Genomic DNA, 19,717 nt, shown 5'->3' with positions numbered 1-19,717 from the left:
CACATTTTAGGAAACCCAAAAGTGGTGGATCTTTGGAAACAACTAAATTCTCATGTATCTAAAAACACTGAGGTGTTAAATCTTGAGTGTCTGTGGACATAGTCTAGATGAACATGGAGGAGGATATATATTTGTCTGGCATTGTAGGAAAATGACATTCTTCTATATTTTCACTTGCTTGTTTCCACATTGTAACAGGTGCATTGTCTTTGGTTAATTGATGTGAAACAGTGGAAAAACTACATTTTGTATCAGATGCAATTAGCAGCAGGCATAAATTCTACTCCCAAATCCTTTGTTAATATAATGTAATATAACCAGGGCAACAGATGTCTTTTACAAGATCTTGGAGTTATGGCTGAGATAGGTAAGGCTTTGGTTTAATATTTTAGAATGGATGCGGACTCAAGAGATTATAATTGTTGCCCTTTAGGGAAGCTGCAAAGCCTGTTTTATGAGGACATCTGAAAACCATTCCCTCTAAGCATTTGAAACCTGAAGATGTTTTATATTCAGAATTGAAGGGGAATGCTACAGATATTGTAGAAGTAACATAAGAAAACTCGTGGTCCTGACATTACTAGACACATTATTAGCGTTATGGGGAATTACAGAACGTACATATTGAAAGTCCTGAACATATGCTGAGGATGAAGAGGCTATTTTTTAATAAGAAGAAGAATACGACTGACTGTCAGCACAGCAGCTTAAAATAAAACAGGAAGTAAAAGTTAATTTCAAACGTATTACACGACAACATTGCATGTTCTGGTGTTTTGTTCAGATTTATTTTTCACATACTTCCTAACAACTAGCACTGTACCCCACCACCATTCCCCACTCCCCTTTTTCTGTAGACTTGTATTCTGATAAATTAGGCTTCACTGGTCTTCTGCACAGATCCTGTACTTCTGAAGAGCTGCTGTATCAGAATCTCAGTGGAGTGAGGAGTACATCTTCATTATGCCTTCTTGCAGAAATTTAAACACATGACATTGTTTCATTGCTCAGTAATAAAGCCTCCTGTAGGTGAGAAGGAAAGAGACTGTGTTGCGTTAGTGTGCTGGGAGATATTTAAAACCTGCCATTCACAATATTTTCATTTGTCCTGAAAGATGGATTTTATAAACATTTCAGGAAGGAGTTCTGCTTGTAGGGAGCTCTCAGAACCCCTTTCTTAAAATTCAGTCACCAAACTGAAGAGAAGAGTTATTTACTTATTGTGGATGGAATATACACATTCATCTCTGGATTCTGCAGTTAGTCAATGTACAGTTATCATAACCTTAGTCCCAGATTTGGACCTTAGCGTCCAAAATATGGGGGTTAGCATGAAAACCTCCAAGCTTAGTTACCAGCTTGGACCTGGTACCTGCTGCCACCACCCAAAAAATTAGAGTGTTTTGGGGCACTTTGGTCCCTCTGAAAAACCTTCCCTGGGGACCCCAAGACCCAAATCCCTTGAGTCTCACAACAAAGGGAAATAATCCTTTTTCCCTTCCCCCCTCCAGGTGCTTCTGGAGAGATACACAGACACAAGCTCTGTGAAACTACACAGAGAGACTCCCCTTCTCTGTTCCCAATCCTGGAAACAAAAAGTACTTTCCTATTCCCCCAGAGGGAATGCAAAATCAGGCTAGCGATCCAACACACAAATCTCCCCTTGATTTCTTCCTCCCACCAATTCCCTGGTGAGTACAGACTCAATTTCCCTGAAGTAAAGAAAAACTTCAACAGGTCTTAAAAGAAAGCTTTATATAAAAAGAAAGAAAAATAAGTACAAATGTTCTCTCTGTATTAAGATGATACAACACAGGGTCAATTGCTTAAAAGAATATTGAATAAACAGCCTTATTCAAAAAGAATACAAATCAAAGCACTCCAGCACTTATATTCATGCAAATACCAAAGAAAAGAAACCATATAACTTACTATCTGATCTCTTTGTCCTTACACTTAGAAACAGAAGACTAGAAAGTAGGACTACTTCTCCAAAGCTCAGAGAAAGCAGGCAGCCAGAAAACAAAGACACAGACACTCAATTCCCTCCACCCAAAGTTGAAAAAATCCGGTTTCCTGATTGGTCCTCTGGTCAGGTGCTTCAGGTGAAAGAGACATTAACCCTTAGCTATCTGTTTATGACACGCCCCCCAAATTGCAGACAGTGGGGAAGCTCACTGGCGGCGATTTCCTTCTAGAACTTTAAAATAAACAGATTAATACAACACATAGACCTTTACATATACGCCTAAGTATATAACTAACAGACTTCTACATTTTAAGAACACTTTTTAACTACTGAATTCTGGGAAACTCTCACGGGAGAGTGCATCAGCTACTTTGTTAGAAGCTCCTGTGATGTGTTGAATTTCAAAATCAAAATCTTGGAGAGCTAAACTCCAACGAAGAAGTTTCTTGTTGTTCCCCTTGGCAGTATGAAGCCACTTTAGTGCAGCATGGTCAGTTTGTAGTTGGAACCGCCGTCCCCAAACATATGGGCGTAGCTTTTCCAGGGCGTACACAATGGCATAGCATTCCTTTTCACTGACTGACCAGTGACTTTCCCTCTCAGACAGTTTTTTACTGAGAAACACGACAGGATGGAAGTTGTGATCTGTCGCTTCCTGCATGAGCACTGCTCCTATACCACGCTTAGATGCATCTGTGGTTACTAGGAATGGCTTGTCAAAGTCCGGGGCCCTGAGCACAGGGTCAGACATGAGCATCGCCTTAAGCTGGGTAAAGGCCTTTTGACACTCATCAGTCCACTTAACGGCATTTGGCTGGGTCTTTTTGGTCAGGTCGGTCAATGGTGCAGCGATTTGGCTGTAGTGTGGTACAAATCGCCTGTAGTATCCGGCCAAGCCTAAGAAGGATTGGACCTGCTTCTTGGACCGTGGGACAGGCCACTTTTGGATAGCATTCACCTTGGCCTGTAGGGGGTTTATGGTTCCTCGACCCACCTGGTGCCCCAGGTAAGTCACTTTGTTTTGGCCTATTTGACACTTTTTGGCCTTAACAGTTAGTCCTGCCTGCCTGATGCGCTCAAAGACCTTTTCCAGGTGTAGTAGGTGTTTGGGCCAGGAGTCTGAAAAAATGGCCACATCATCGAGGTAGGCAACTGCAAATTCTCCCAGTCCAGCTAGTAGACCATCTACCAGCTTTTGGAAGGTGGCGGGTGCATTTCGAAGGCCGAAAGGAAGGACATTGAATTTATACACCCCCGCATGGGTGACGAATGCTGACCTCTCCTTGGCAGGTTCATCTAGCGGTACTTGCCAGTACCCCTTGGTTAAGTCTATTGTAGAGATGAACTGGGCACGTCCCAACTTTTCCAATAGCTCATTGGTACGTGGCATTGGATAGTTGTTCGGACGAGTTACAGCATTTAGCTTACGGTAGTCCACGCAAAAGCGTATTTCCCCAGCTGGTTTGGGTACCAGAACCACTGGAGATGCCCATGCACTGGTAGATGAGCGGATTATACCCATCTGTAGCATATTCTGGATCTTCCGTTCTATAGCAGCTTGGGCATGAGGAGACACTCGGTAGGGTGGGGTTTTGATTGGGTGAGCATTACCTGTATCAATGGAGTGGTATGCCCGTTCAGTCCGTCCTGGGGTGGCTGAGAACAATGGGGCGAAGCTAGTGCACAGCTCCTTGATTTGTTGCCGCTGCAGACGTTCCAGGGTGGTTGAGAGGTTCACCTCTTTCACGCCACCGTCTTTTTTTCCGTCGTAGTAGACACCGTCAGGCCACTCAGCATCATCTTCCTGGACTGTAAACTGACAAACCTGTAAGTCTCTGGAATAGAAAGGCTTGAGAGAATTAACATGGTACACTTTAGGCTTTAGTGAGGAATTGGGAAATGCTGTGAGGTAGTTTACAGCTCCCAGGCGCTCTTGGACCGTGAAGGGCCCTTCCCATGATGCTTCCATCTTATGGGCCTGTTGCGCCTTCAAGACCATAACCTGGTCTCCTACCTTGAAGGAACGTTCTCTGGCATGTCTGTTATACCAGGCCTTTTGCTCTTTTTGAGCATCCTCTAGGTTCTTTCTAGCAAGGGCTAAAGAGTGTCGGAGGGTGCTTTGTAGGTTGCTTACAAAGTCCAGAATGTTAGTTTCTGGAGAAGGCGTAAACCCCTCCCATTGCTGCTTTACCAACTGTAATGGCCCCTTAACCTCGTGACCATACACAAGTTCAAATGGTGAAAACCCTAAACTGGGATGTGGTACAGCCCTGTAGGCAAACAGCAACTGCTGCAACACTAGGTTCCAATTATTGGAGAATTCGTTGATGAATTTTCGTATCATGGCCCCCAAAGTTCCATTGAACCTTTCCACTAGGCCATTGGTTTGATGGTGGTACGGGGTGGCAACCAAGTGATTCACCCCATGAGTTTCCCACAGTTTTTCCATGGTCCCTGCCAGGAAATTAGACCCTGAATCTGTAAGGATGTCAGAGGGCCAACCTACCCTGGCAAAGATGTCTGTTAGGGCCAGGCACACAGTGTTAGCCCTGGTGTTGCCTAGAGCGACTGCTTCTGGCCATCGGGTAGCAAAGTCCACTAAAGTTAGTACGTACTGCTTTCCTCTGGGCGTCTTTTTTGGGAAAGGGCCCAGAATATTCACAGCTACTCGCTGAAATGGGACCTCAATTATGGGGAGTGGCTGGAGAGGGGCCTTGACCTGGTCTTGAGGCTTTCCCACTCTTTGGCATACCTCACAAGACCGGACATACTTGGCAACGTCTTTGCCCATCCCCTCCCAGTGGAAGGACTTCCCCAACCGGTCCTTGGTTTTGTTCACCCCAGCATGGCCACTGGGATGATTATGGGCTAAGCTTAAGAGCTTCTTCCGGTACTTAGTTGGAACCACCAACTGTTTTTGCGGCTGCCATTTTTCCCGGTGTCCACCAGAAAGAATTTTCTTGTATAAAAGTCCTTGGTCTATAACAAACCGGGATCGATTAGAAGAGCTGAGAGGCGGTGGGGTGCTCCGTGCCGCTGCCCAAGCTTTCTGAAGGCTGTTATCCGCTTCCTGCTCAGCCTGGAACTGTTCCCTTGAGGCTGGGGTCACCAGTTCTTTCTCAGACTGTGGACTTGGGCTTGGTCCCTCTGGAAGCGATGTAGGTGATGGGGTTGTTTCCGTTGCTGGTGAACCGCTCTCCGCTGGTGCACCTGAGGGTATTTCAGGCTCTGGCTGAGCCTTTTGGGTATGGCTGTCTTTTGCTTCTGCCAGTTCTGGCTCGCTGGCGCCCTCTGGCGTTGAGTTTGAAGATGGGGTTGCACTTGCTGGTGCTGGTAGCTGTTCCAGTTCCGGGCCTGGGACTGGAGGTGCTGTGGCTGTTTCAGTGGTTGGCATGGAATCCGGGTCCACTACCTCTGTCTGGGTCTCTGGTAACACAGACGGGGCCTCTGTGGACGGTTCAGGAACAGGAATGGGTCTGGAAGCTTGCCTGGTTTGGCTACGTGTAACCATTCCCACTCTCTTGGCCCGCCTCACCTGGTTGGCCAAGTCTTCCCCCAGTAGCATGGGGATAGGATAATTGTCATAGACTGCAAAAGTCCACATTCCTGACCAGCCTTTGTACTGGACAGGCAGTTGAGCTGTAGGCAAGTCTACAGCTTGTGACATGAAGGGGTAAATTGTAACTTTGGCCTTTGGGTTGATGAATTTGGGGTCAACGAAGGATTGGTGGATAGCTGACACTTGTGCCCCCGTGTCTCTCCACGCAGTAACCTTCTTTCCGCCCACTCTCAAATTTTCCCTTCGCTCCAAGGGTATTTGAGAGGCATCCGGGCCTGGGGATCTTTGGTGTGATGGTGGTGTAATGAATTGCACTCGCATGGTGTTCTTGGGACACTTGGCCTTGATATGTCCCAGTTCATTACACTTAAAGCATCTTCCATCTGATGGGTCACTGGGCCGAGGTGAGTTACTGGAGACTGGTGAGGTTGAAGGGTAGGGTATCTGTGGCTTTACTTGGGTGGTATGTGGGGTCTTTGGCTGTCCTCGGTTGTAGGGTTTATGGTCTGTGTGCCCCCTGGGGTAATCGTTCCCCTTGACAGTAGCTTTCTTGCTTTCTGCCAGTTCCATCCATTTGGCTCCAATCTCCCCCGCCTCAGCGATATCTTTGGGATTTCCATCTTGTATGTACCGTGTGATGTCTTCAGGAACACCATCCAAGAACTGCTCCATTTGTATGAGGAGGTTCAGTTCTTCCAAGGTTTGAATGTTGTTTCCTGTTATCCAGGCCTCATAGTTTTTTGCAATGTAGTAGGCGTGTTTGGGAAATGACACCTCGGGTTTCCACTTTTGGGTTCTGAAGCGCCGACGGGCATGATCTGGGGTTATCCCCATCCTGTATCTGGCCTTGGTTAGAAAAAGTTTATAGTCATTCATTTGGTGCTTAGGCATTTCAGCTGTCACCTCTGCTAAAGGTCCACTGAGCTGTGACCTTAATTCTACCATGTACTGGTCTTCGGGAATGCTGTACCCAAGACAGGCTCTTTCAAAATTTTCCAAGAAGGCCTCGGTGTCATCACCTGCCTTGTAGGTGGGAAATTTCCTGTGCTGTGGAGCAATATTTGGCGCCAGGTTGTTAGGGTTGGCTGGCACAGGCAGCCCAGCTTTTGCCAAGTCCAGTTCATGTTTTCTCTGTTTTTCCTTCTCTTCATTCTCTTTTTGTTGTTTTTCCATTTCTTTTTGTTGTTTTTCCATGTCTCGGCGGTGGGCCGCCTCTTCTTCTTCTTGCTTCCTTCTGTGGGCCAACTCTTCTTCTGCTTGTTTCCTTCGGTAGGCCACCTCTTCTTCTTCTAGTTTTCTTTTGTGTGCTGCCTCCTTGGCTGCCTCTTTGGCTGCCTGTTCTCTTTGGTAGGCTGCCTGTTCTCTTTGGTAGGCTGCCTCTTTGATCTGTTCTTCTCTTTCTTTCATCTCCATCTCTTTTTGTTTTATTTCCAGTTCCTGTTTGTGTTTTTCCATCTCTCGCCTGTGTTCAGCTTCTTTGATTTGTTCTTCGGCCTCAATTTTTGCCTTAGAAGTCATGGTTCCTGTTTTCTTGTGTTGGGGTGCCCTCCGGTGTTTATTTTCTGAACTGCAGGTTCTCTGCCTCCTGAAGTCTGCCTAGCAACAGTGCTTTTTCCTTTTCTCTCTCTAGCTAATGTTCAATGAAGGGAAACCAGAAAAACCACTTTATTTGCATGCCTATAAGTGCTGGTACTTGCCTCCTAATGGGAGGGCTATTGCATGACAAAAGACCCTCAACAGTTTCTTAATGGCTTCTCGCTTAACATGCAAGCCACAAACTGCCAGAGAGAGCAGAAAAAAAAATTTCTCTCTGGTTCCCTTTTAAAACCAACTGCTTCTCTCTCTGCTAAAAAGCCCTTAGCAGAGAAAAGAAAAATATAATATTCCTACTGGCTTCTGGATTCTGTCTAGATCATCCCACCACTGCTACACCATATCATAACCTTAGTCCCAGATTTGGACCTTAGCGTCCAAAATATGGGGGTTAGCATGAAAACCTCCAAGCTTAGTTACCAGCTTGGACCTGGTACCTGCTGCCACCACCCAAAAATTTAGAGTGTTTTGGGGCACTCTGGTCCCCCTGGAAAACCTTCCCTGGGGACCCCAAGACCCAAATCCCTTGAGTCTCACAACAAAGGGAAATAATCCTTTTTCCCTTCCCCCCTCCAGGTGCTTCTGGAGAGATACACAGACACAAGCTCTGTGAAACTACACAGAGAGACTCCCCTTCTCTGTTCCCAATCCTGGAAACAAAAAGTACTTTCCTATTCCCCCAGAGGGAATGCAAAATCAGGCTAGCGATCCAACACACAAATCTCCCCTTGATTTCTTCCTCCCACCAATTCCCTGGTGAGTACAGACTCAATTTCCCTGAAGTAAAGAAAAACTTCAACAGGTCTTAAAAGAAAGAAAAATAAGTACAAATGTTCTCTCTGTATTAAGATGATACAACACAGGGTCAATTGCTTAAAAGAATATTGAATAAACAGCCTTATTCAAAAAGAATACAAATCAAAGCACTCCAGCACTTATATTCATGCAAATACCAAAGAAAAGAAACCATATAACTTACTATCTGATCTCTTTGTCCTTACACTTAGAAACAGAAGACTAGAAAGTAGGACTACTTCTCCAAAGCTCAGAGAAAGCAGGCAGCCAGAAAACAAAGACACAGACACTCAATTCCCTCCACCCAAAGTTGAAAAAATCCGGTTTCCTGATTGGTCCTCTGGTCAGGTGCTTCAGGTGAAAGAGACATTAACCCTTAGCTATCTGTTTATGACAACAGTAACACAGCCAGGTGCTCTGATGTGCTGGAGGTTGCTCTTGGAAGTTCCTTTGTTAAAATTTAGTCAGCAGACTCAAGGGAGCATTGGATGACTTCTCTATCTCAGTTGGAGCTCACTCTTACATAAATGTAGCTAAATCATCCTTGTCTGAGACTTGGGGATCATAAAAATACTTCTAAAGAACAAGGGTTTTACCTGTGAAAGTATCAGAGGGGTAGCCGTGTTAGTCTGGATCTGTAAAAGCAGCAAAGAATCCTGTGGCACCTTATAGACTAACAGACGTTTTGGAGCATGAGCTTTCGTGGGTGAATACCCACTTCGTCAGATGCATGACATGCATCTGACGAAGTGGGTATTCACCCACGAAAGCTCATGCTCCAAAACGTGTTAGTCTATAAGGTGCCACAGGATTCTTTGCTGCTTTTACCTGTGAAAGGGGTTAGATTGTACCAAATGGCAGTATTTTTAGCAAAGGTTCCCAGGGAACTTGCACATAATGCTATGCTACCGATACAGTCGTATTTTTCAGGAATAAATTTCCAATGAAATGCATTTAGTTTGCCAAGGGATGTTGCCGCCTTCCTTTACAATGTTATTTAAATGGGAAAACAAGCTCATACAGGGTTTCTCACACTTTTTTCATCATTTTAATACAGAGATGGTTTTGTATCCCATTAATAAACATATGCACCAGCTCCTTCAAACTGCAGTAGGGCAGTACCTTGTGGCAACTACAGCAATTGCAGTGGTTTAAATGGAAAACTAATATCAGGAAAATATATAATGTATTTTCAATATTTCTTAATACAATTGAGTATTTGTTAAAATGGAGCCAACACTATGTGACCAGGCCGCTTTCCATGATCCGCCAGTATGTGCTCCTCAGAGCATCAGTGGTTTACAGGCCATAGATTGAGAACTTCTGAATGGATAGGACCAAATCCTCAGCAGCAAATCACTAGTGAGAGGAGGCCTGGTGATGAGAGAGAGAAACTTGTAGGAGAGAAAAAAAGACTTACAGACATGGAGGGAATGCGTCTCCTCCAGGTCTACTATTTGACAAAGCTATTTAACTAAAACTAGCAAAGTACACATATGGCTTCAACAGTTTATTTCAGTTTTTAAACCTATTTATTGGGGAGCATGTACTTAGAGCATCTACTTCCCCCCCACACATACACTTTATTGTAATACAAATGGTACCCATCACACTCTTTATCTCCATTTTTCTCTTGCATGTTCTTTTAGCCACCATCAACAAAAATTATTAAAGGTTTAGAAAACATGACCTATGAGGGAAGATTGAAAAAATTGGGTTTGTTTAGTTTGGAGACAAGAAGACTGAGAGGGGACATGATAACAGTTTTCAAGTACATAAAAGGTTGTTACAAGGAGGAGGGAGAAAAATTGTTCTTAACCTCTGAGGATAGGACAAGAAGCAATGAGCTTAAATTGCAGCGAGGGTGGTTTAGGTTGGACATTAGGAAAAACTTCCTGTCAGAGTGGTTAAGCACTGGATTAAATTGACTAGGGAGGTTGTCGAATCTCCATCATTGGGGATTTTTAAGAGCGGGTTGGACAAACACCTGTCAGGGATGGTCTGGATAATACTTAGCCATGCCTTGAATGCAGGGGACTGGACTAGATGACCTCTCGAGGTCCCTTCCAGTTCTGTGATTCCAGGGTTGGCCTTACCATGAGGCAAACTGAGGTGGCTGCCTCAGGTGCCACACTGTCGGGGGCACCACTAGGACCCAGAGTGTAGAAAATTGTGTCTGCTGCTGTTGCATATGTATTCTCTCTGCTCTGGATGCACAGAGATGGTGGAGTGCTGTGCTGGAGGAAGGAGGGCACAAGAGACATAACAGGCAGGCAGGAGTAAAGCTGAGAGGGAATAACAGAAAGCAGCAGGAGCTTTAGGGGGAGAGAGGAGGAGGAGGAGCCTCTTATGTACCTCTCTAGCACCCCCAGGAGCAGCAGGGAGCTTCCTGTTTCCTGCTGCTTCCCTGAATCCCCTTAAGGAGAACAGGCAGTCAACTGAAGTATTAGGAGCCTGTTAGGCCCTTAAGACGCTGATATCTTCCCTCACTCAGGCCCTGCTACCAGCTCCACAATGACACAGGAGAGGATGGTTGGCCTTGCAACCAGCTCAATAGAGCACGAGCTGGCCCAGACTGTGGACTTTCAGGAAGCAGTTCAAATCTTTGTAACCAAGAAGGCACGGAAAGCACCACTTTGATCATTCAAATATAAAGGCAAGTGTTTACTATGGAGACAAGAAAAGTTATATTTGCTGTTCAGGTGTTTGAAAGTTAAGTGTTACTTAAATTTTTTGAACAAGGCATTTTAAGTTGTTAGTTCTCCTTTATTGGGATAGGTGGCAGAGCAGTACCATGAGAGGAGTAGAACAGGAAGAAGGCAGAATTGAGACCTTTCAAATGTTGGCTCAAGCGAGGGAGTCTGGGGGCATCATTTGAGCCCCCCGCCTCAGGTGCCAAAATATGGTGGGCCGGCCCTGTATGATTCTATGAGTTCTCTTCTACTTGAATCTATGTCTACCTAGCAAATGCTTGGTCTTAAAGTGACAAGCTCTGGAGGTCCCTCAATTTCTGAACTTTGGCCAGGAGAAATTGGGGCTATAATTAGAGATCATCCATTATATAAAACATTATTGAAAGCCGGAGTGATAGCTATTAAAAATCAACACACAAGGCTGAGCTCCACACACCTCAGGATATAATCTACAATCTGGAGAATATTTTTGACTAAATGCTGCCATCTTTACTTAAGCAAACTCTTACTGCAGCAGTTAAGAATGGCAGCATTTGCCATTAAGTAAAATATTAGATCCAAACTACATGATTATGCCGCTTTAAGCTTAGGTTTATTTTTTTAAGCGCTGAGCATGTCTTATACAGTGGTGCAGGATGGAAGAATATTAACACATTAGCCAAAGCTGTTATAAATGATGTTCTGCAACAAAGCTGCCTCACAGCAGACATCTAATAACCTAAGAAGAGAAGTGAGCTGGAGTTTAGTCATATTTGACCATTAATGTGTACTGGTTTCCAACTAAAATTAATTCAGAGATAGAGTAAAATATATGGAATAATCCTTAAGTTTATGTCAGAGGAAAATATTGAATATATTAGGATGCAGGATCTCTACCATTTCTGGAGTACATTACATTCTCTTAAGATCTGATACTCCGTGCATTTCTGCTTAGGCTTCACTGAGAATTTGTGTGATAGCTAAGGCCTGGTCCACACTACAGCGTTAAATCGATTTAAACAGCGTTAAATTGATTTAACGCTGTACCCGTCCACACTACAAGGCACTTAAAATCGATTTTAAGGGGTCTTAAAATCGATTTCTGTACTCCTGCTCAACGAGAGGAGTACCCCTAAAATCGATATTACTATATCGATTTAGGGTTAGTGTGGACGGAAATCGAAGTTATTGGTCCCATTCTTTTACTGAGCTACCCAGAGTGCACCGCTCCGGAAATCGATGGTAGCCTGGGACCATGGACGCACACCACCGAAGTAATGTGCCCTAGTGTGGACGCGTAAAATCGATTTTATAAAATCTGTTTTATAAAATCGATTTTATTAATTTCGATTTTACTCTGTAGTGTGGACATGGCCTAAGAAATGTGTTCCCCAATGTCTTTCTCTATAACACTCTTCCTATTCAGTTCCTGATTTTGTTTCAGATGAAGCATTAATACTCATTAGCTATCTATCTATCTGAAACCAACTTTTCTAGATGAAACATCTTTTCTAGATGATGCTAATGTTACCAGGTGGCAAAGCCTTCAAATGAGTGTGTATCACATCTGAAATATTATATAATGCTGAATTGGAAGACAAAGTGTTTTCTGGGATTTTAATTTTTTTTTAAGCTGCTGCCTTTAACTGAGCACAACCATCACTGTTATAAAATATTAAAGGCCTCATACATATCAAACAGAGCTACAGTTATTAGGGTAGACATTTTTGTGCATATCAGTTAAACACCTGGACCTGGAATTTTTCTAAGTCACTTACAGTAACTAATTTTAATGGATTTGTATTTCATATTGATTCATTCTTACTGAAGGCAGTGTGGAACCTTAAGCTTTCTTCACTAGTTTTATTTTTTTGTCATGCAGTCAGAGAAGCTACAGATGAAAAAGCTCTTCTGTATGAGATCATTAGCCTTTCCAGTTACTCTACTTTAACTCATCTCTCCATCCCTAATTGATCACATCATCAGTCAGACATTATGGTGATGGCTTACTCAGCTAATTGTTAGCTTTGAAATGCAGTAGAGCCTTAATTATTTGAGAGTCTTTAGAGATGCCTGAAACCTTCAGACATTGGGAGGTTCAGTTAATCAAGGGATCTGGATGGTTGAAGGCAGGGTGGGGAGTTGCCTAAGCTACTTCTCTTCCCCTGAAGAGGGTTTGGGAGAGAGGACTAAATCATGTGCCTAAGGATTTATGTGCAGAAGTCTTTGAGGTAAATCTGTAACTGTTTGCAGGGAATGTCGAAGACCCTAATTCTGTGTTGGGGAGCTTTGTGCCAGAGCTCTCTGCTGTCTGATCCTGAGGACAATCAGATAGGCACAGTTGGGAGCATGGAATAGCTGCTTGGCCATTCCCAAGGTCAGGAGCTGTGGGGGATCGGAACATATAGTGTAAGTGTTCAAAAAGGGGCTTTTCTTCTCCCTGTAACTGGATCCTGTCCCATTTGTCTGTCTGACTGAGGCTCCCCTCACCATAATATCTGAACACCCTGCACAGGGACTATGGAGAGCTGCAGAATCAAGGGGGAGCCGCTAACAGGGAGTGGGGGGGCATCAGGATTTCAGACTGAGTCCTCCAGAACAAGTGCTTGTGCTCCTTTAGAGGAGTCTGCAGGACTTGTATTGCACTCCATGCTCTCTATTGCCTGCCATGGAAAATGTCTGCAAGCTAGTGGGGCCCCATCATTCCTGGCTGATAGCTGCTTTTCAACCTCACTAACCCTAGACGTGTTGGGAGTGGGCACATACAGAGCAGCTTTTCGGCTGCTTAATTTGGTGCCTCAGTTACTTGAGTACCCAACCTGAAACACTTTGCAGGAGCCTGCTTCTCAGAAAGTACGGGGCACTCTTCTCTGAATATTAGCCCCTGTTATGGCTTCTCAAGTTTGACATTCAGAATCAAGACACTTAAAATCACTTGTCGCTTACTGAAAATCGTGGCCATTATTTTTATATTAAATTGGGTGGAAAAGGAAATTAAGGGGGGGAAAGCAAAGTAAAAGTGTATGTGTGGGAATGGCAACTACACTACTTAACAGGGAACAAAATGTGGGGGAGGGATAGCTCATTGGCCTGCTAAACCCAGGGTTGTGAGTTCAATCCTTAAGGGGGCCACTTAGGGATCTGGGGCAAAAATCAGTACTTGGTCCTGCTAGTGAAGGCAGGGGGCTGGACTCGATAACCTTTTGAGGTCCCTTCCAGTTCTAGGAGATAGGTATATCTCCTATTATTATTAATGAGGCATGAAGTTAAGGGCTAAAAGGCCAAAGCACAGACACTCACCAAGAAAGTGGTCTGGGTTTCTTCTGCAAGAGTTAAATGACTGGATCCCAGATTTTTTTTGCATACTCCATCCACAGATTGTTCTTGAGATGAATGATCAAAATATCAAACAATAGACCATGTAACTGAGCAGAGTAGTCTGGTCCATAGTCTGAAGAAAGGAACCTCTGATTCAGTCCACTTTATCCAAATAGTTTCCTAGCCAACAAGTAAGGTGAAGGAGAGAAGTCACGAACCTACTTTAATCTAGGTGGCAAAGATCTATGGAGGCATCATTGAAGAGAAACAGGTAAATTAAGATCAGTTGCACTGGATAAGAATTTGCAGGCTTGAAATCAGAATTATCCTATAGGGAAAGAGTCAGCAAAACAATGAAAAAAGGTTTCCATTGTGGTTTTACAAGTAAGGTAAATTTCAAAATTAAGTGTGAAGCATAGTGCAGCAGAAATGAATACACTGCAAAGGATCACCTCCATTTCCTGTTTTTCACCAACTACCAACGTGTCTCACTCTTAAACGCTCACAGAAAATGTGCTATTGCCCAGGAGATGATTAACAAATTGTGGGAGAGATTGTTAAAATGAAGTGATTGCTCACGCTATGTATTGTTATGTTTTTCCATATATAAAAAAAGCAAATAGATGCTTTCAGTCAGTATAGCCTTTAATTTAGTTTAAGAGAACTATACCAGTAAGAACCAATGTCTCCATGGTTAGAGCATGCAGGGTGTGTCTCCTTTGATATGCTGCATTGAACATACACAAGAAGTGTGTCTTCAGAGTCCTTTGAGATCTAAAGGTGAAATATACAGAAAACAAGGCATAACCATTGCACAGCTAAGCAGTTACAATGTTAGAGTGGCACGGTAGCACCACTTTAATTAAGGTTGAGCCTTCAACAGCTGATTTTTTTCCCTAAGTGCTTTAATATCTACATGCATATTCAGATTGCTTTGAAATTTGCTATGCGTCATTAGGATTTGGAGCAGGGTTAATGGTCTAAATTTGGGGTCATTTAAGCAAGGGATTTCAGAAATAGCCTCCCCAAAAAACTATCATGACAGCAACATTTTATGGGTTGTATAGCTTATTTTATTCATGCCTGGGGCTGAGAGAATGTCTCTGTCTCTGGTTCTTCCCAAACTGATGTATCACCTCCTCAGATTTGATCTGAGCTAGTGTCTGGCAATATTTAAAAAGTTATTCAGGCTTTCCAGTGAGGTTTGAGACAACCTGATGTGCTAAAGAAAGTTATTTGCATGTGTGCAGCAGAACTGGAACTCTGTAGCAAGCCAAAATGTTTGCAGGCAGCCAGCCACCATAGTAGCCAGGTGACTCAAGGTGATGTGCTATGGCCATTGGAGCTGAGCCACACCTATGTACTGAGAATTTGAGTCCTTTCCTTGATAGCTTTCTGAAAATGTGTTGTGCACATTAGTTACCCTCTGTCTGCATCAGCTAAGAAGGTACTGGAAGATTTGCAACTGGTACTTCAAAGTGCTCTAAAATTCATAGGCATACCCAGATTGTTTTGAAAATTGCTGTACCTCATCAGGGTCAGTGGGTAGAATTAGTAGTGCAAGTTTGGAGTAATTTGGTCTGGGATGCCTCAGATATGCCCCTCTCTGAAGCTGCTTTTCAAATTCAAATTGCACTACATGCCATGTGCATAAGGAGATTGTCTTGAAAACTGGTATGCCACAACAGGGGCTGTGTTACAGTTTATGGTGCAAATTTGGGGTCATTTGGTCAAGGAGTTCCTGAGATTAACTACCATAAGCTTCACTCTCTCCTCTTCGAGCAATGACATACTGCCTGTGAGATCATAGGACTGCACCATTCCTGAGCATTTGGAGGATAGTGTGAAAAGTGCACAGGAATAGTGTGTGTGTTGAGGGAGGGGTGACACTTAGGTTGTCTCTGCACTAGAATAAAGGTTGGGTTTAGGACAGGCTTAGCAAACACTAAATTTGTGATGAGGGTGATGTAAGAACTTATATAAACTAGACTAGACTCAACCATTTCACCTACTCCAGGCAAACCACCAAAGTCCTGCCAGATGGTAACACCTATTCAGCCTTGTCAGAGGCATTCCCTCCAGGCCATCGTCTTCAGTTAGTCCTGATAGAGCATTTGGGGCAGACAGATGTGTGCCACCCAACCACTAGAACTCCTCAGGACAACAGTACAGTACAGAAGATGGAGCAAGCACTGTGGGAATGCCAATGCAGATGTGGAGTTCTGATGGGCACTGAGAACATGCAAGTTTTAAAAAAGGGTTGAAGCTCTCTTATCTTCCTTGGTTTTCTTGACATATGTAGTGGAATGCTGGCCTCTGGAAGTGACAGTTTCAGCCATTGTAGCAGTCAAAAAAATTTCATACATTCATAGATTTTACAGTCAAGAGATGCCCGTGTCCATCTACTTGGACAGCCTACATAGCACAGCCTAGGAAAAACACATCCTGATTCGTCTAGCTGCAGCTGCACTTCTCAGATGTCAGTGCAACCTCTGGCGACTCACTGCACCTAATCTCAGATCCAATACAGCTATACCTAGCAGAGGGAGGGTCAGGGTTTTATGAGAAGGCATGACAGTATAGCGTTGTGTGGAACATAACACAGAAAATAGCAGATTTTTGTTTGGCATAGCTCAGGCTTAGTTTAGTCCCCATGCCCAAAGCCAACTCCAGGAGGGCAGAGTTAAGGTGCATTTTTCAAAGGTTTAAATTTGTTTTACTGTAATGCTTTATTTTCTGTTTTGCAGAGGTTTTAAGTATTGGTGCACTTCACATTCTGGAAGGTACCAGGCACTCAACACAGTTTTGGGCAGTGAATATATATAGTTTGTTACAGTCAGTTAGGGTTGGTTCTGTCTCTCCTTAATTCTTTTCACCATTCTCTTGTGGTCTAGGGCTAGATAGCCATAGGAGGAATATTGTTTTATATACTAAAACTATTAATTATTGTGTCCTTCCCCATCGCCTGGATTATCAGAAAAACACATAGGATGAAACAAGGCCAAATGGCCTACTTACCAGTCTAATGAATAACTGACCTGTTCTCTTGAAACTTAAATTAACAGTAACCCTATTTGGTAGTAATAAATGGCCAAACAAAATTTGTATTTTGTATGCATGGAAAAATTAGTTCAAACCAAGTTCTCTTCTGCTTTTTACAAAAGCTCTTTTGTGCATTCAAGTTCAGGATTTCAGGATTAACCCCCTAAAATGGGCCTTGTTGACTAAAATCCCTCTTAATTTGGATGTAAAGGGGAAATACCTTGTCTCATTCAGCCCTTTTTATGTTTCTAGTACTCAGCACCTATGAAATGGATTGCTTTTGGGGAGATAATATCTGCTTTGTTCCTTTTTAAGTCTGTGAAAAATGTCTTCCTGGTTAACAGGGTTATTGTGTGCTCCAGGCGATAAATGTGATTGTTTGTCATACTCTGCCCAAAATAATGACAATAAAGCAAAGTTGAAATTCCATATAATTTCTGCTCTTCCATAGCCAGGAACATTCAGAACACAATATACAGATGGTGCTCACATAAAGGATAACATTAGCTGTTAAATTAGTTAACGGGGGGGAGATGTTTAACAATATGCCCCTGGTATAAAAGAAATGGACAAATTACAAAAAACTTCCGTCAACTTAATTCCAAATGCTAATATAGACCATTTTACCCAGATGGGATTGCTTACTGGCCTGCGCATCAGGTTTGAGACATCTAGAATCTCCACAGCAACAGGTTCAAACTCAGCAGTGTTGATTCAGCTCTTCATCCTTAACTGAAGTTCACACATTTAACTCTCTGGGGGCTTTTGAATGAAACCTTAAAAACCAAGGGCCAGTCCGCTCTGTGTGTATTTTCATGGCCTAAGTTTGCAGAGGTGCTCAGCACTCATGACTGGTTTAAATCAGTGGAAGGTGCCAAAATCAGGTCATTAAGGGCCCATCAATTCTTTCACAGGCTTCCTGCTTTTGAGACACTTAAAGAACTTTTTGTTTGTTTGTTTGTTTGTGTGTATACCATTAGCTACATATTCTTTGAAATCCATTAGCCCTTCTAATTATCTTCTTATGTATTACCTGCTACAATTTATGCTCCCTTTTATTTGCTTCACTAGTGTTAGCTTTTTCAAATTGTGTTTGGTTTGAATAACCTCTTGAGCCTTTCCGTTTAGCCACACTGATGTAATTCTTGCCCTCCTGCTCCTATTTTTGTGCAGAAGTATGCAAGCCTTCTGAGACGTTATTATGGTTTCAGGTAGCATCCATGCTAAATGTGATAACAAAAAGCAGTAAAATGGCATAGGAAGAGTGGCATGTATATCCAGTGGATTATAGCCACAGCACAAGTTAATAGAGATGAGTAATCCACATTTTTGACATGGATTGGAATCTGATTGACAAATCATGTACTCTCTGTTTTTTTTACCCAAACTTTTCCTTGCAAGCAAAGCTGCATCAGGCAAAATGTGAATAAATGATGCAGAGTTATGGGGTTGTCATAAACATACAGCTACGGGTAACATAAAATCCCTCCTGAGCAGCTGTACTGAATCTTTACCTGTAAGAGGTTAAGAAGCTCAAATAACCTGGTTGGCACCTGACCAAAAGGACCAATAAGGAAAGAAGATACTTTCAAATCTAGGGGGCGAGGTTTTGTTTGTGCTCTCTTTGTTGTTTCCTCTCTGAGAGAGAGACCAGGCAGGAAAAACATCTCCTAAAAACATACCTAAAATGATCTATCTAAGATTACAAAAATTGTAAGTAAGAGCAAACAAATGCATTAGATTATCTTTTATTTTAGCTTGTGAATTTTCCCTATACTAAGAGGGAGTTTTATTCTTGTTTTTTGTAACTTTAAAGCTGAGCCTAAAGAGGAGTCCTCTGTGTTTTAAATCTTTTTATTACCCTGTAATGTTACCTTCCATCCTGATTTTGCAGAGGTGCTTCTTTTAGTTTTGTCTTTATAATGAAATTCTTCTTTTAAGAACCTGATTGATTTTAGTGTCCTAAAGATAAAGGGTCTGGGCTGTACTTATATTAAAGGCAATTGGTTGGTATATTATTGTCAAGCCTCTCCAGGAAAGGGGGTGAAGGGGCTTGGGGAAATATTTTGGGGGAATAGGGACTCCAAGTGACACTTTTCCTGAATGTTTGTTTAAATGACTTGGTGGTGGCAGCAATACTGTCCAAGGACAAGAAAAGGATTTGCGGCTTGGGGAAGTTTTTAACCTAAGCTGGTAGAAATAAGCGTTGGGGGTCTTTTGTGTGGGTCCCCACATCTGTACCCAAAGTTCAGAGTGGGGAGGGAACCCTAAAATGGATGGTCTAAGAAGTTGAACTATGTACTCCTTCATTTTCAGTAGTTGTTTCTCTTGATATTAGCTTTAATATCCTAAGACTGTTGTACCAGATTGCTGGATCATTATATATATAATTCAATTCTAGTTTAAATATTTGTCGGTAGATTTTCCCAGGTTTTTAATAAAATCTGATATATATTAGTATTTATACTGTGAAATATTCAAAAATGGCTCTGAAAGTGATATATGTGGAGCTTGTAGGCTTAGGCCATATCTACACTACAAAATTATATCAACCTAATTTATATCAGCATACAGTCACCGCAATAATTAAATCGCTTGTGTGTGTACACACTTTCCTGGTGTCAGCGGTGTGTGACCTCACAAGGAGTGTTTGTATCAATTGTATTGTCAGTGTGGGCATTGTGAGATGGCTCCTGAAAGCCGGTAACAGTTGACGTTAGCAATGCTGTGTCTACACTGACACAGTGTCAACCTACTTACATTGACCAT

The 19,717-nt window shown here is 42.8% G+C and overlaps 1 protein-coding gene across 1 annotated transcript in view; it reads right to left on the bottom strand.

Moving 5' to 3' along the window:
• Nucleotides 1–779: 779 nt before the first annotated feature.
• Nucleotides 780–19,717, bottom strand: part of TMEM242 (transmembrane protein 242) — a 62,611-nt gene continuing 43,673 nt past the window's right edge. The window contains exon 4 of the mRNA XM_050949957.1: nucleotides 780–1,023. Within this exon, the coding sequence (XP_050805914.1) occupies nucleotides 982–1,023 (42 nt within the window). The 3' untranslated portion in view covers nucleotides 780–981. The remainder of the gene's footprint in view (nucleotides 1,024–19,717) is intronic.

This window comes from Gopherus flavomarginatus, chromosome 4, assembly GCF_025201925.1.
Source record: "Gopherus flavomarginatus isolate rGopFla2 chromosome 4, rGopFla2.mat.asm, whole genome shotgun sequence".
Classification (NCBI taxonomy): domain Eukaryota; kingdom Metazoa; phylum Chordata; order Testudines; family Testudinidae; genus Gopherus; species Gopherus flavomarginatus.
This window is presented reverse-complemented; position numbering and strand designations above follow the sequence as displayed.